The sequence below is a fragment of the Aethalodelphis obliquidens genome, unplaced genomic scaffold, assembly GCF_003676395.1.
Source record: "Aethalodelphis obliquidens isolate GAN/ISIS:26980383/991018 unplaced genomic scaffold, ASM367639v1 scaffold65, whole genome shotgun sequence".
Lineage (NCBI taxonomy): Eukaryota > Metazoa > Chordata > Mammalia > Artiodactyla > Delphinidae > Aethalodelphis > Aethalodelphis obliquidens.
In genome coordinates, this window is record NW_020838009.1 from 9,101,517 (window position 1) to 9,114,427 (window position 12,911).

The window sequence follows — 12,911 nt, forward strand, 5'->3', positions numbered from 1 at the left end:
TTCTGCTCTGTGGTAGTTATTTCCACTATTTTATCTTCCAGGTCACTTGTCTGTTCTTCTGCCTCAGTTATTCTGCTATTGATTCCTTCTAGATAATTTTTTTATTTCATTTATTGTGTTGTTCATCATTGTTTGTTTGCTCTTTAGTTCTTCTAGATCCTTGTTAAATGTTTCTTATATTTTCTCCATTCTATTTCCAAGATTTTGGATCATCTTTACTATCATTTCTCTGAATTTTTTATCAGGTAGACTGCCTATTTCCTCTTCATTTGTTTGTTCTGGTGGGTTTTTACCTTGCTCCTTCGTCTGCTGCATATTTCTCTGTCTTCTCATTTTGTTTAACTTACTGTGTTTGGGGTCTCCTTTTCGCAGGCTGTAGGTTCATAGTTCCCGTTGTTTTTGGTGTCTGGGTAAGGTTGGTGTTTGGGTAAGGTTGGTTCAGTGGCTTGTGTAGGCTTCCTGGTGGAGGGGACTGGTGCCTGTGTTTTGGTGGGTGGGGCTGGATCTTGTCTTTCTGGTGGACAGGGCCACATCCAGTGGTGTGTTTTGGGGTGTCTGTGAACTTAGTATGATTTTAGGCAGCCTCTCTGCTAATGGGTGGGGCTGTGTTCCTGTCCTGCTAGTTGTTTGGCATGGGGCGTCCAGCACTGGAGTTTGCTGGCCGTTGGGTGGAGCTGGGTTTTAGCGTTGAGATGAAGGTCTCTGGGAGAGCTCTTGCTGATTGATATTACGTGGGGCTGGGAGGTCTCCGGTGGTCCAATGTCCTGAACTTGGTTCTCCCACCTCAGAGGCTCAGGCGTGACACCAGGCTGGAGCACCAGGACCCTGTCAGCTGCACGGCATTGCGTTGACTGGCTCTCCATCACCGTGACCGTGGCAGGCAAGGTTTGTGGGCACGACTTCAGCTGCCTGGGAAAAGCTCTGATATGACATCAGAACTTATTTCTGCAACTATCTGGAAAAATCCATACTTGACTTTTTCCCATCTTCTCCAGCTGTAGAATATCTGCCCTCCAAGCAGCACATAACCTAAACAATGAGATGTTTGCCTCAGTTGTTTCCCAGAAACTTGGAGTCAGCTGTGTCCTCAGTACTATTTTGTAACATGATTATCTCATGAGCATATGGTAGAATATACCTGGTATTACCACATATGCAAAGAATTCCTGAACTAAAAGATGACCTTGCCAAGTACTACTTAATACGATGGTACTAGGTCCATGAATTTGAATCTGTTCTTTGTGCCCAGTGTAGTTCATCTAGTCCTGCCTGTTATCCACGTGAGACTAATTTTGTGTCCTGAGCTATCTGACTAGGCAATGGAAAAGTGCACGTTATCAAGGGCTTCTCTCTAGTGCACTACTGAGCTCAGGAAAAATTCCCTTAACAGAAACATTAAGTAATTTCCGATATTTGGGGACAATAGGAAATTGTGAGAAAGTGGTTGGCATTGGAGTTTTTGTTTTTGTTTGGAGATTGTGTTATCCCTTAATCATTTTATCTTTTTAAAAATTATTTTATTTGTTTTTTTAAACTAAACGTGTTACAAGATATTAAATATAGTTCCCTGTGCTATACTGTAGGTCCTTGTTTATCTATTTTATACGTAGTAGTGTGTATCTGTTAATCCCAAATTCCCAGTTTATCCCTACCCCCGGCATTGTTATTTAAAAAAAAAAAAAAGACTTAACCACCTCCTGCACTGATTATAGTTAATACTGTATTTTTAATTAAGTAAAAAAAGGAGGGCTATGAGATATGCATGCAGAAAGGTTATATGTACTGTGGCAAACAGCAAAAAACATCTTCTTTGAATCCTTCGCTCCCCTTGCCTATTTTTTGCTTTCCATTTTCTTCCAAAATGGACGAGTTAGGAAAGCAGAGATAGTGAAGTTTGTTTTTTAATTTAAAAGGTGAGATAGCTATTAAATGTTTATCAGTTGACTTAATTTTCATGGATACCTCCTCGTATTAGCCTGTTAGTCAGCAATTCGTAATACTTACATTTTTCCCACATATAAACTCCTACTTTATCTTATTGTATAGCCTACTCTAATATGTATTTAGTAAGTTCAGCCTATAGGTAGTATTATAATTTGATGATATTGAATACTGGCATGTGATCAAGTATTTAGAAGGAGAATTCTCCATTGGGGTGACTTAGTCCTTTGCTTTGCTTTTTCTGTGCAGATAGATACATTATTTTGCACCCATTTGGCTCTTGGGGTCTTACTTTATCTTATCTAAGTTATTTCCTCCCTCCTAACATCACAGTATTGTAATGGTTGAATTTTAAGTGCTTTGAGCTCCTTGGAGATAGATAATACTAAATATTTGGTCCCTATGCTAGCGAGGGAAAAGTCCCATATAAATGTGTTGTCAATCAGGATTCGGTGCTCGTGGGTCGTGAAGTGCTAGAATAGGTCTTCATAGTAGGCTTAATAGGAGCTGGTTGCCACCAGAGAATATTTCTTGCACTATTTTTTTAAAATTTTTTAAAATTAATTAATTAATTGATTAATTATTTTTGGCTGTGTTGGGTCTTCATTTCTGTGCGAGGGCTTTCTCTAGTTGGGGCAAGCGGGGGCCACTCTTCATCGTGGTGCACGGGCCTCTCACCATCGCGGCTTCTCTTGTTGCGGAGCACAGGCTCCAGACGCGCAGGCTCAGTAGTTGTGGCTCTCGGGCCTAGTTGCTCCGCGACATGTGGGATCTTCCCAGACCAGGGCTGGAACCCGTGTTCCCTGCATTGGCAGGCAGATTCTCAACTACTGCGCCACCAGGGAAGCCCTCTTGTACTATTAAGTAGATGAAGGAAACCTGTGCTTTTTCAGCTATAGTGGGTCCTGATTACATCCCAGAGGGTGGGAAATTGTGTTTGTTTGTTTGTTTTGTTGACAAATTAGTCTTTGGGAATAGCTCAGATCTCTCGTAGCATCCCTTTCCTTTCCTAGGGAGTTTCCCATTTCCCAGCTTTTCTTTCCTCATACTTTACTTTTCTGCCTCTTTTCTTGGTGTTATTTCCTGGTTGAATGGACTCTTCTTCCTGCTGCTGCTGACTTTCACTCTGCAGCTAGCCCCCCCTTGGCACCTGTCCTCTTTTACCCTCCAGGATTTTTCAGACATTCTTTCACTTACTGAGTTGTCAGCTACAGATTATTTTTCTCTGTATATATTAGCATTTTTTCTAATTGGAATCTCATTTTTAATGAGACTGTTTGCACTTAACTGTTTTTGTTGTTGCAGCACCTCCCAATTTAGTTTTATCTGCAGATGATTTAGTGTCTAGTGAGCCATTTTCTGGCTTAGAATCTAGGTGGATATTAGTCAGTAGGAGTTAAAGCTATTTTTCTTCTTTCTAGTGTAGCTGTTAACCCAAACTCACTTGAGTTAATTTTTTTTTTTTTGGTGGTACACGGGCCTCTCACTGTTGTGGCATCTCCCATTGCGGAGCACAGGCTCCGGACGCGCAGGCTCAGCGGCCATGGCTCACGGGCCCAGCTGCTCCATGGCATGTGGGATCTTCCCAGACCAGGGCACGAACCCGTGTCCCCTGCATCGGCAGGCGGACTCTCAACCACTGCGCCACCAGGGAAGCCCTTGAGTTAACTTTTTAAGATAGTCTTTATCAACTGTAAAATGCACTTTGCTTTCAGTTAAATTTTAAGATTACTAGAAGCCTCATGGTTCTTTAGTAGAATTAAATTAATAGTTATCTGATCGAGTAGGGTGATGTTTCTATAGACCCTGGCTTGTAAAAGTAGTGCATGTTTGTTGGAGAAAAAAAATGAGAAGCTAAAAGCCAGCTAAAAAAAAGCCATAGATAGCTGCTGTTTACACCTTGGTCTATCATTTTAGACCTTGTTTAATATTTTTCTTTTTTACTTTTTTTTTCATATGGAGAATTTCTAACATGCACAGAAGTAGACAAAACAGTATAATGAACTTCCATGTACCAGTCACCTAGTTCCAATAATTATTAATCTATAGCCAATTCTGCCTACATTGCCACCTCTTCCCCTTCTCCTGCCTGTATTATTTTGAATTAAATCCTAGATATCATGTGGTATATATGTAAATATTTCAATAAATAGCTATAAAACATAACCAGTGAGCTTTTAAAGAGTATAACTGTAATTAACATTCTTACACCTAAAAACATGAACAATCATTCCTTTGTATCATTAAGTTTCCAATCTTTGTTCAAATTTCCAATTGTGTCTTAACTTTTTTTAACAATTTGTTTGAATCCAGATTCAAAGAACGTCCTCAGTTGCAGTTGGTTGATATGGCTTTATAATGTCTTTTATTTAAATCTGTAAATTCCTTCTCTAACTTTCTTTGTCCCTTGCAATTTATTGGTTGAAGAAACTGGGTCATTCTGTAGTTTCCCACAGTCTTCGTTTGGAAGATTATATCCAAATGAAGTAGTTTAATGTGTTCCTTTGCGCTTTGTATTTCCAAAATATTGGTGGTTTGTGTTTATTTTAATATGAAAATGATATTATACTGTACATGCTATTTTGTAATATTTTTTCACTTAATAAAATTTGTATGATCTTCTGATGTCATTAAATTTTCTTCTGTATCACCGGCCTTAATGCTTGCATAGATTTCAACTCCTGTTAGACTTTGTTTGCTTCCAGTTTTTTCTTATTGTAAATAATATAGCTATGAACATCCTTTTAGCTAAATAAATAATTATTTTGATATTGGGAATGATGATAAAATGCCACAGTTCCACAGGAATTTTCAGTTAACATGAACAAATTTTGTACTTTCAAATGGCAGGAAGGTATTTGGTGACTTGGGTTTCCCTTACTCTTTTAAGGCAAAATGGACATATCAAGTTTTTGACCAAAGGAGATAATAATGCGGTTGATGACCGAGGCCTCTATAAACAAGGACAACATTGGCTAGAGAAAAAAGATGTCGTGGGGAGAGCGAGGGGGTAAGTATAGAGGGGAGATTTACTGAAACATTGGCTCTCTCGATCATATTGTCTGATCATACACAATTGAATATAATGGCTTGGTCCTGGTTCGGCCAAATCACCTTGTGTCCTTTGAAAAAGTATGCTTCTTAAATTGCATCTGAAACTTCAGGTTTACTGCTCCAGAAGGGAGAATATGGGGTGCTATAAAAGAACAGAATATTAGTGATGAGGATGAATTAGAGTGACAGTTTAAAAAATTCATTTGTCTGTTTAATTCATTTCAGAAATGTTACTGGGCACCTTCCATGTACTCTGACGTCTAATACTGTGCTAGGCTCTGGGGATCCAGAGCGGTATTAATCCTGCTTCTTGAAACTTACATTTCTTAAGTGTTTACTGAGTCAACAACTTAAAGTGTTCATCTAGATTAATTTCATCATGTTGATTTATTCCATATTGTTTTATTTCTAGTTTTGAAATTATTGAGGTCAAATGAAATTTAAAAGTTATATTAAGCCTGTTTATTTCAGATTTTATCAGGAGAACAGATCAGTGAAGGACAGGAATTGTAAGTTACTGGTATGAGGAAGTATGGGATTATTACTACCTTCATGTTATTAATACTATTAACAATAACTCACATTTATTAGGGCTTACTCTGTGCCAGAGACTCATTCTAAGTGCTTTCTTTACAAGTATTACCTCATTTTAACCTGAGAACAACCCTAATATTTCCATTCTACAGATGAGGAAACACAGACATGTTAGGTTGTTTATCTAAGTCACACTGATGATAGTAAGTGGCTGGCTGACTCCAGAGCCCACCCTTTTTACCATCATAGCAAAATTACTGGTATAACACTTCTGAGATGGGTAGCTGCTTGTTCACTTTAGATGCTACATGGCACTCTTATCCACTGTCAGAACACCTGCTCCTTCTAACCTAGAACAGACACTGTGGATTCAGTGATTCCACTAGTGAACAGTGGAGCTGAGGAGCTGTGTTCCCATAAAGAAATAAATTCAAGTTATTAAGTAAAAGCTGCCTTGGTTACAGCAGAAGAGATGTTCAGTTTGGGGCCAGAGAGATCGGATCAGAAAAAGCACCAATGTGTTTTGTCTTCAGCAGACCTGGTTTTTTGTGTACACCTCCAGTTCAAGGGAACTTGATTTCCTATGATGGAGCTAAACATACTTTTATAATTCAAATTAGATTATCAGTGCTTCTGAGAAGTGATAGTCCCCATTTCCCTCAGTTCCCAAGATGCTGCTAATATCAGCCTCTTAGAGTCTTTTTGCTTTTCCTTTAATTGCAAATGTACAGATTCTTGTAGAAACATAAGGAAATAACAGTCATCAAAAAGCAGAGTCACTTCTTTCCTTTCAGTTCCTCCATAAATATTTAATTTTTTGGTTTGTGTTCTTTTAGCCGATATGTGTAAAGATGCAGATCTTAATGTATAAGTGTGTATACATAAACACATTTTGTGTATGGGGAGAGAATCGTCACACTGCTTATAACCTCTTTTTTATCCTCCAATGTTATTAGTATCTATAAATCAAAAGATTTATTTCCATATCATCATTTTCAAATCTGTATGCTACTCTACTGTGTGCAAAGACCATATTTTTATTTAGCCAAAATCTCCTATTGTCAGATGCCTTTGATTGTGAGCAGTGTTATGATGAGCATCCCTGTTACATATATCTCAGTGCCTCTGCCCAGTCATTTCTTCACAGTAAATTCTTATACTTGGAATGACCTGGTGAAACATAAGCATATTTTAAGGCTTTGGACAAATTTTTGTTGTACAGTTTTATTTGTACTCCTCACAGAGGGTCCCTTTATCTGGATCTTGATTCTTAGGTGTTTAGTGCAGCTCTGTCTGCTCATTCTGGCCCCCTGTTTGGGTAAAAAATGCATCATCCTATGGAAGGGTGGAGGAACCAGGCTTTCTTTTACTCAAGTAACTTGTCTTTTCTAAAGAATTTTTTAAAAGTCCCAAACTATGTACAGTGTTATTTCTAAAATCCCAGGATTGAAAGTTATAGGCCTTTTTCTGGCTATTAATTTTAAAAATGTTATAGTCTGGTACTCTCTTAATTAAATAACTTTGCATGAAGTATAAACATCTGGGATATGAACAGCAGGAGCACAGACTCTTAACTGTTACAAATTCACTTTCCGTTGATTATGTCACCACTTACCTTGACACATAATGAGGCACATCATCTCCTTTTGTGAAAATTGTGTTTATAAAATGCTAAACTATATTTCAGAGTCAGACTGTACCCAAACCTTGGAATTTTTTTTTTTCAAACAGCTGCACACTAAAAAATTTTACACTGAAGCCTAAAGCCCTAAATAAAAACAAATTTAAACAATTTTTTATTGAAATATAATTCACATATATTAGGATATAAAATTTACCCTTTTAAAGTGTACAGTACAGCGAGTTTTATTATATTCACAAAGTTGTAAAACCGTCACCACTGTTTAATTCCAGAACATTTCCTCACCCCAAAAAGAGAACTTGGTACTGATTTGCAGTCACTCTGCATCCCCTTCTCCCTGCAGCCCCTGGCAACCACTAATCTACTTCCTGTCTCTATGGATTGCCTGTTCTGGACATTTTATATAAACAGAATCTTACAATATGTGGTCTTACAATATGTCCGGCTTCTTTCACCTAGCGTAATGTTTTCAAGGTTCATTCATGTTATAGCATGTAATAAAACACTTTTAGAAAGTGAAACTAATACTGAACCAAGTAAGAATAGGGGTGATTCTTTCTAAATTCAGGTAGTTGAAAAACACAAGAGAACCTGTTAGTCAAAGACGAGTAGAAAGCAACAGGAGAAGAGGACGAAAACCTGGCAGAAGATCAGGGAATAGAGAAATATTGACAGCGAAAAGAAGAATAAAAATAAAGGAAGGAGCAGAGTAATTGAGCTCTCTGTTGACTGAAATCAGTTTTATGGAGGAGGCTTTTATTTATTTATTTAATTTTTTTTTTGTCTGCATCTGGTCTTAGTTGTGGCGCACAGGACCTTTGTTGCCACGTGCGGGATCTTCAGTTGTGGCATTCGAATTCTTAGTTGCGGCATGCATGTGGCATCCAGTTCCCTGACCAGGGATTGAACCCAGGCCCTCTGCATTGGGAGCATGGAGTCTTAGCCACTGGACCACCGGGGAAATCCTGGAGGAGTCTTTTACAATGTACTTTTTACTTAGCTTGAAACAGACTGTTCCGGGATAGAAACAATGCTCCTTTTTAAGGCAGCTACTGGGGTCCAAACTTCCCAGATGTAGATCCCTTTTGACATCTGACAGATTATTTTCACCCAGAGCATCAGCAGATAGTTCTTCCTTCTGAGGCTCCTTTCTTGGCAGCACCTTTGATTCCAAGAACTCCCAGGGACACGTATTTATCCCTACTGTACCTTCTAGATGTTAACTTGCCACAGGCTGGTGTTGAGGTTGGCTTTGTGGATGGCATTTGTTTTACTTATTTTAAACCTCTGCTTATTATCAACTCTGCTTTAGCAGAGTTTATCTGAACTCAGTAGGAAAAAAGTGCAACTGATTTGAATTTAAGATGACTGATGATAGCAGCATCATGCACTTGATTAGCGACTCTTGACTGTCTTTGTCCGTGGAGGAAAACAGTAGTATAGGTAATTAAATCTTTTGTTTGACTTTGGACTGCCTGTCATATTCTGGCAACCTTATGTTTTGCTTCTATTACTCCTAAAGATCAAGTTGCTTCTATTTCACACTTACGGTGGGCAAGGAAAAACCACCGTAGGGGGGGAATATGTTTCCATGGATAACCCATAAGCAGACTATGTGATCATTGTGCTTCTTTGAGCATAGATATCATTGTATGGAGGTAACAGTGAAAGTCTCTACCCATGAGCATGGCTGCTGATTGATCATCAGGCCAGAATTAGCAGTCTGATGTTGTTTTATTTATTTAAAACAGAATTTTTTTTTTAGATTTTTATTTTCTTATTTTTGGCTGTGTTGGGTCTTCATTGCTATGCATGGGCCTTCTCTAGTTGTGGTGAGCGGGGGCTACTCTTCGTTGCGGTGCGCAGTCTTCTCACTGCAGTGGCTTGTCTTGTTGCGGAGCGCGGGCTCCAGGTGCGCGGGCTTCAGTAGTTGTGGCACACAGGCTCAGTAGTTGTGGCTTGTGGGCTCTAAAGCACAGGCTCAGTAGTTGTGGTGAACGGGCTTAGTTGCTCCACGGCATGTGGGATCTTCCCAGACCAGGGCTCAAACCCGTGTCCCCCTGCATTGGCAGGCGGATTGTTAACCACTGTGCCACCAGGGAAGCCCCTGATGTTGTTTTAATAGAAGTCACAGATGCTTTTATAGCTTTTAATCTGCATTTTACTGTAAGGCATTTGCCTTTATGTTCTTAAATTTAGATGATTTTCCTTCTGAAGGACTGGAAACTGTTGCTTTTATGAAGATGTTATAAGTGAGACAAAAGAAATAGAGTTGTTGCATTAAAAAGAAAAAATATGTGTATTAAAAATATAGAAAACCTTTATCTACCCTCCTAGAGCTTAGCTAGGCCATTCTGTAGTGACTGTTACTTTTCAGCTCTTAGAGGTCCCACAGGTTGAAAATAAAGCATGGGCCCTAAAAGGGGATATGATTTGTCACCACATGCCTGTTCCATATATCTTGCTTGCTAGAACTGTGCTTCTTGTACTTTAATGTGCAGAAGCGTCATTTGGGCCCGACCTTCCAGAGGTGCTCTGACTCAATAAATCTGGGAAGATAGAGCAATCTGCACTTTAAAAAAATTTATTTATTTATTTTTGGCTGCGTTAGGTCTTCGTTGCTGCATGCAGGCTTTCTCTAGTTGCAGCAAGTGGGGGCTACTCTTCGTTGCAGTGCACGGGCTTCTCTTTGTGGTGGCTTCTCTTGTTGAGGAGCACGGGCTCTAGGAGTGTGGGCTTCAGTAGTTGTGTCTCGCGGGCACTAGAGCGCAGGTTCAGTAGTTGTAGTGCACAGGCTTAGTTGCTCTGCGGCATGTGGGATCTTCCTGGACCAGGGCTCAAGCCCGTGTCCCCTGCATTGGCAGGCGGATTCTTAACCACTATGCCACCGGGCAAGTCCGTAATCTGCATTTTTTTCTTTTTTTTTGCGGTACATGGGCCTCTCACTGTTGTGGCCTCTCCCGTTGCGGAGCACAGGCTCCGGACATGCAGGCTCAGCGGCCATGGCTCACAGGCCTAGCCGCTCCGTGGCATGTGGGATCTTCCCGGACTGGGGCACGAACCCATGTCCTCTGCATCGGCAGGCGGACTCTCAACCACTGCGCCACCAGGGAAGCCCCACAATCTGCATTTTTAATGAGCTGTCCAAGTGATTCTCACAATGGAGATGTAGGTTTTAAGAAACATCAACTTATGCGAATGGGAGTTTGGGGATGGGGAGAGAGAGATGAGTCTGGGTAGTGCTGCCAGAGGGAGAGGGGCAGGATGGGGTGAGGACAGGAGACGGGAAGTAAGAGAGCTCTTAAAAGGAAGTAAAATGCACCAAAGACAAAGCTTCTGTTTTTCAAGATTGCCAAATCCTCTGATGGTTAGAGGTGTTATATAGGAGGTAATTTCTGTTTGTGTACCTTCGGTGTGTGCTAAGGTCGTGGGTGCCCTGAATAAAAGTATCTGGGATATTTTAAAGTATGCAAAGGTCAACCTCCCTTCTCTAGGACAGGCTCTAGGATGGTATCACCCAGTCCACTCTGGAATCCAACAGTAGAAGAGGAAGAGAAAGAAGAAAGTTGTATATTTCTAACTGCTATTTCCTCCCACATCTCTCTCTACCCTGAATTCTTATGATGTTGAAGAGTCTTTTGTTTTGCGGGGAGAATTGAAGTCCTGGGAGGAAGTGAGATCCCCAAGGGAAAGAGAAAAGAAGAGGCCTGGATATTCCAGCATTCAATCAGGCAGTATTTACTGGATGCCTGCTATGTGCCAAGTGTCAAGTTTGGCCTTGAAGATACAGTGGAGAAGAGATTGGCACTGTTTCTGCCTTTATAGAGCTTAGAGTCTACTAGGGGAGACAGACACTATCCAGCTAGTTAGGCAACTAATTCTGTAATTAAACTCATGATGAAGACTTCAAAGGAAATATATGAGGTGATATGAGATTATTTAACAAGTGGTTTTACCTAGTTTGAGGGGACAAACTTTAGGGACAAGAGGAAAGCAAGAGCTAGTGAAAAAGCAAAGGTGTAGCAGCCAAGAGGTAGGTAGAGAAAGAGACTGGTATGTTACAGAAACCAAGGAGAAAGATTTCAAGGGCAGGTTTCTGGTCATCAAAGTCAAGTGCTGCAGAGATGAAAAGGAAGGTAGGAGCTGAGACTGGTCTTCTGCATACAATGATTTAAACTGTTCTAGAAGAAGTTTCAGGATTAAGAGAGCCAAAGCCAGATTACACGTGGTTAAAAAATGAGAGGGTGGTGAAATCTTAAGTACTATAATAGAGCTGTACACTCACTTTTTGGACACTTAACATGAAGTACCTTGTAATGTTCTGGCTGTGTTTGCCTTGTCTCCCCAACTAGATTGACAACTCTCCACAGGTTATAACAACAAACCCAACCCCTAACACTGAATCAGCAGGTGGCATTAGAGTCACCAACTAGAGGTCAGAGACCTCGGATCTGGTACTGGTTCCACCATGTACCTTGCGCATGAGCAACTGTTTCCTCATCTATAAAATGGCTATACCCCTAACTTCCCTATCACATGGGCTGTTGAAAGTGTCTAATAGGACAGTATATACAAATGGATTTTGTGAGCTGAAAATTAGTATTCTATGGAAGATATTGAGAATGTTCAGTAAATGATAACAGCTACTTAGAAAGTTCTGTGATGATCAGTTTTTTGTTTGTTTGTTTAGATTCGTTCCTTACATTGGGATTGTGACGATCCTCATGAATGACTATCCTAAATTTAAGGTAAGATCCTGTACTATATGTTTCATTAATTTTGGAAACCGTTAAATGGATTACAGTTAAAAGATGGAAGACCAGTTGGATAGTTTAGTGATTTATCATAGTCACAAAGACCAGTTTGTTAATTAACTCTGAGGATTTGTGAACTTTTAAAAGCTTCTCTGACTTGTGATTCTGTGTTTGTTTTCTAGTATGCAGTACTGTTTTTGCTGGGTTTATTTGTGCTGGTCCATCGTGAGTAAGAAGTCTGCCTTGCTGTTCCTGGAAGATGCTGTACTTTTTGTTCCTGAATGTTTGGAGTAGATATCAATCTGTGGTTGGTGGAATGGAGAACACATGTTGGCGCTTCTTGGTAGCACTGGTTTGCATTAGTTTATGTTTCCACACCAGAGTACGTGTGGGCGGGTGCATGTGCACCACAGCGTGCACTCGAGGGGACTTTTAATCACAGAATTTCATAAGTTGTCATTGTCATACTTTCGCATTTTTGTACATCAGTGAATTTTTTATATTAAAAGATTGAGCCAAAGCCCCCAGTGTTTGTATTTTGAAGCCAAGCTTCACTTCTAAAGTGCCTACAGAGTTCTGTAAATGAAAATGCAGCTCTGCACGAGTTTGAAACTGTCATTCCTCCTTATAATGGGAATGGCATATACTGAGGTGGTCGTCGTCTTAACTTTTCAAAATTTTAAATAAAAGACTTTGCATATCGAAACCCCTTATCCCTGACTTGTGTTTGTTGGGAAAGCTTTTGATATTTGCTTTCCTGTGCTGGTTCTTAGCGCCCTTGGGGAGATACAGGCTTTGATGTGAACAATTCTTCAGCCAAGAAGGTTGTCCTAATACTGACAACTGGTTTTTGTTTGTTTTGTTTTTGTTTTTGTGAAGCAAAAGTAGCCGTTGATATTCGTAAGAAATCTTAGTCATAAAATTGATTCTTCATTAGGGGGTCTCAGATGTGTATAAACCCAGCTGGTTGCCGAGAGGTTCAGAAA

General features: G+C 40.0%; 1 protein-coding gene across 3 annotated transcripts in view; it reads left to right on the forward strand.

Annotated features, from left to right (window-relative positions):
- Positions 1-12,631, forward strand: part of SEC11A (SEC11 homolog A, signal peptidase complex subunit) — a 51,435-nt gene extending 38,804 nt beyond the window's left edge. For 2 of the 3 annotated variants that reach the window (XM_027089082.1, XM_027089085.1), the window contains 3 exons: positions 4,832-4,951; positions 11,862-11,919; positions 12,108-12,631. In XM_027089082.1, coding sequence (XP_026944883.1) covers positions 4,832-4,951; positions 11,862-11,919; positions 12,108-12,158 — 229 coding nt within the window. In that variant the 3' untranslated portion in view covers positions 12,159-12,631. Of the gene's footprint in view, positions 1-4,831; positions 4,952-5,466; positions 7,796-11,861; positions 11,920-12,107 lie in introns of those variants that run through there. The other variant, XM_027089084.1, reaches the window with a different exon arrangement.
- Positions 12,632-12,911: the final 280 nt, after the last annotated feature.